This window comes from Dipodomys ordii, unplaced genomic scaffold (genome assembly GCF_000151885.1).
Source record: "Dipodomys ordii isolate 6190 unplaced genomic scaffold, Dord_2.0 Scaffold15, whole genome shotgun sequence".
Lineage (NCBI taxonomy): Eukaryota > Metazoa > Chordata > Mammalia > Rodentia > Heteromyidae > Dipodomys > Dipodomys ordii.
The window spans coordinates 1541633-1545397 of NW_012267231.1; the positions used below are offsets into that span (position 1 = coordinate 1541633).

At 56.4% G+C, this 3765-nt stretch overlaps 1 protein-coding gene across 1 annotated transcript; it reads right to left on the reverse strand.

Annotated features, from left to right (window-relative positions):
* Nucleotides 1-1875: 1875 nt before the first annotated feature.
* Zscan2 (zinc finger and SCAN domain containing 2) lies at nt 1876-3761 on the reverse strand (the record flags this gene model as incomplete). The annotated part of the gene is made up of 1 exon (XM_013011862.1): nt 1876-3761. A coding segment is annotated over one exon (1233 nt), but the record flags the coding sequence as incomplete, so codon positions are not given.
* Between the last annotated feature and the right edge of the window lie 4 nt (nt 3762-3765).

Consider the following 3765-nt stretch of genomic DNA (forward strand, 5'->3'; position numbering starts at 1 on the left):
AAAAAAAAAAGCCTCCTCTGATGAGGGCCCCTGATACAGAACTCTTCACGCGCTGTGTGGATGGCAGGCCGGTGGCTGCGGCTGCGTGGGAGGACTCGCCTCTCAGAAAGTGGCTTGTGCTACGATGCAGAGCTCTGGGTTTTCCCCAGAGAGGTGACTGCAAGCATCCCACCAGCTAAGCTGTGGTAGTCACCAGGAAAAAGCAGAGCAAGTAATTTAGAAAGTAGAGTTGATGCGCAAACTTAAAAGCTGCTTTGCTGAAAAACATCAGTCAGCCCTATCAGTCGTGGCCTAGGCCAGGACGAGGTAGATTACTGAGGGAATGGAATGGAGAGGTCTGAGTGAACAGCAACTGCAGGAAGTTACCATAGAGAACAACAAAACAGGATTATGAGAGTAGTGTGAAAATTGTACATTTATGTGCTAATGTGGAAATGAATGAAAAGTTTAAGTAGAAAATATGAATGATCCAATATTTACAAAATGAAAAGGTGCTGGGGGCGGGTGCACCCTACGCCGTTTCATTTAAGTGTCCATTAATGTAATTTGTAGTTTTCAGTAGTTTGATTTTCATGAGTTTTGCTTCTAGGCAAAAGGCAAAATAACTTTCACGTCAAAGGGGGAAAAAGGTTTTTTTTTAAGAGGCCTTATTAATCACACTTTACAAACCTAATTAGGGATAATTATGTGCAGACTGCTGTTTTAGGTTAGTAGATTTCTGGAGAGTTGTAGGCGATTCTGAGTATCCAGCACAAATTAAGTGCTTGGGAATGGGGCAGCTGTCTTCTCATCTCCCAGACCCTTGGTCTACAGAGCCCTAGCGGTCAGAATGTGGGGCAACCCCTGCCTGCACCTGGTCTCCCACCGGGTGAGGAGCCCTGAGTTCAAGCCTTAGTTTGGTTGTCTACACACACACACACACACAAAATACTAGGACAATAAGAGGCCCTAATCTGTAACTATGTATCCATGTTTGTGTAGCCTGTAACTAAAAAACAGGCATATGCATTAGACTCACAAACTGGTATGTCCAATTGAAACTACTTTGTATAACCACATTTTATTTTATTTTGGTTGTGGGCCTTGAACTCTGGGCCTGGGCGCTGTCCCTCAGCTCTTCAGCTCAAGTGCTCTACTACTTGAGCCACCGTACCACTTCTGGTTTTCTGGTGGTTAATTGTAGATAAGAGTCTCATGGGGGGCTGGGAAGGTGGCTTAGTGGTAGAGTGCTTGCCTTGCATGCATGAGGCTCTGGGTTCGATCCCTCAGCACCACATAAGCAGAAAAGGCTGGAAGTGGCTCTGTGGCTCAAATGGTAGAGCGCTAGCATTGAACTGAAGAGCTGAGGGACAGCGTCCAGGCCGAGTTCAGGCCCCACACTGACCCAAAAAAAGTTTCTCCTGGGCTTTCCTGCCTGGGCTGGCTTTGAGCCGTGATCCTCAGATCTCAGCCTCCTGAGTAGCTAAGATGACAGGCATGAGCGACTGGCACCTGCTGTAGGTGGGGGTTTTAACACATTTAGAAGGCTGATTCAAAGCTAGTGAGTCATAGTGGCATACATCTGTAATCCCAGCCCTCAGGAAGCTGAAGCAAGATGGTCACAAGTTCAAGGCCAGACTGGGCTACATAGTAGACAAGCTCAGGAAAAGAATGGGACTCTAGTAAGCAGTATTCAGCATCTATCCTAAGAACAAGTCCTGTACTATGTAGACTTCGTGTGTAGGAGGAGGCAGCTTCACATTTCCCAGAAACAGCTGGGCTCCTCTCCTGCTCCTCACCCCACGCCTTCACCTGCTGCCTGTCTTCGCTGAGCCAAGGCTCAGCATCCCAAGAACCAGATCCACTGTGAATCTCAGGACCAACTCCTGGTTCAAGCCCAAAGTTCTCCAGAGATTTTAATGTTCTCAAAACTGACATTTTCTTAAAAAAACAATGTTCTTAGGGTACAAAAGCTACTGGACAGGATTGCAGTGCTGCATTTAGAAAATATAACAAGGAGAACACAAGAGCTCAGCATGCAGGCTGGCTCACCCTGGATGAGACAAACCACCCCGCACCATGTTTAGGCACTTGGGGTGCAGACCCCACACTCCGAACACAAAGCAGCACAAGTGTGCTCCCGGTGGTGAGCTCCCTACAGAACGAGACACAAATGAAGCGCATAAATCGCAGTTTGCACCTGGATCACTTCCGGTGCTCTGTACCTGACTCCCGTGGAAAGGGACAAGAGCTTTGCCTTTCTGCGGATGACAGGCTGGAGGCCCACCGGGTCTGAGCTGAAGCCAATCAAAGCCCAAGGAAGAAGCGGGCCCTGCCCCAGGCAGGCGGCCCTGGGTGCGGGCAGCTTCGCCTCACAAAGGGGCAGCAGAGCCCCAAGACATCTATCTCGCTTTCCTGACAGCTCAGTTGAGGTAACAGGCTTCCCCCCATTTTGCCACTGAGGCATGGCGCAGTAAGGAGGAGGATGGCCAAGCCAATCACAAGCTGTAACCAGAAAACGATCACGTCCGGACCTCGCGGCCCCTGCCTCAGCGCGGCTTGTCCCGCACGTGAGTTCTGCGGTGCGTGATGAAGTTGGAGCTGTTGCTGAAGCCCTTGCCGCACTCGGGGCACCGGTAGGGCCTCTCGCCCGTGTGGGTCCGCTGGTGGATGATGAGCACCGAGTTCCAGCTGAAGCCCTTCCCGCACTCGGGGCAGCGGTAGGGCTTGTGGCCCAGGTGCGCCCGCTGGTGCATGAGCAGGACGGAGCCGCGGCTGAAGCCCTTCCCGCACTGGGCGCACCGGTGGGGCCGCTCGCCGGTGTGCGTGCGCTGGTGCGCCAGCAGCTGCGAGCGCTGGCCGAAGCCCTTCCCGCACTGGGCGCAGCGGTGGGGCCGCTCGCCGGTGTGCGTGCGCTGGTGCTTGGTGAGGTTGGAGCTCCAGCTGAAGCTCTCGCCGCACGCCGGGCACTCGTAGGGCTTCTCGCCGGTGTGCACGCCCTGGTGCGCGATCAGGCTGGAGCTCTGGCTGAAGCTCTTGGCGCACACCCCGCACTTGTAGGGCTTCTCGGCCAGGTGCGTGCGCCGGTGCGTGGCCAGGTTGGAGCTGCGGCTGAAGCTCTTGCCGCACTCGCCGCACTGGTAGGGCCGCTCGCCGGTGTGCGTCCTGCGGTGCGTGACGAGCGCCGAGCTCTGGCTGAAGCGCTGGCCGCAGTCGGCGCAGCGGTAGGGCCGCTCGCCGGTGTGCACGCGCTGGTGCCGGATGAGGTTGGAGTTGTAGCTGAAGGCCTCCCCGCACTCCTTGCACGCGTACGGCTTCTCGCCGGTGTGGATGCCCCGGTGCGTGTGGAGGCTGGAGCGGTTGCCGAAGCCCTTCCCGCACTCGGGGCAGGCGTAGGGCTTCTCGCCGGTGTGCGTGCGACGGTGCGCCGCCAGGTTGGGGCCGCGGCTGAAGCGCTTCCCGCACTCGGCGCAGCGGAAGGGCTTCTCGCCGGTGTGCGTGCGCCGGTGCGTGACGAGGTTGGCGCTGCGGCTGAAGCTGCGCCCGCAGTCCCGGCAGCGGTAGGGCCGCTCCCCGGTGTGCGTCGTCTGGTGCCGGCTGAAGTTGGAGCCGTCGCTGAAGCTCTTCCCGCACTGCTCGCAGCGGTAGTGCTTCTCCCCGGTGTGCGTGCGCCCGTGCGTGAGCAGGTGGGACTTCCGGCTGAAGGCCTTGCCGCACTGCGGGCACTCGTGGGGCTTCCCGCCCAGGTAGGTGCCCCGCGGGCCGATGAGCGAGCCGCGCCCGGCC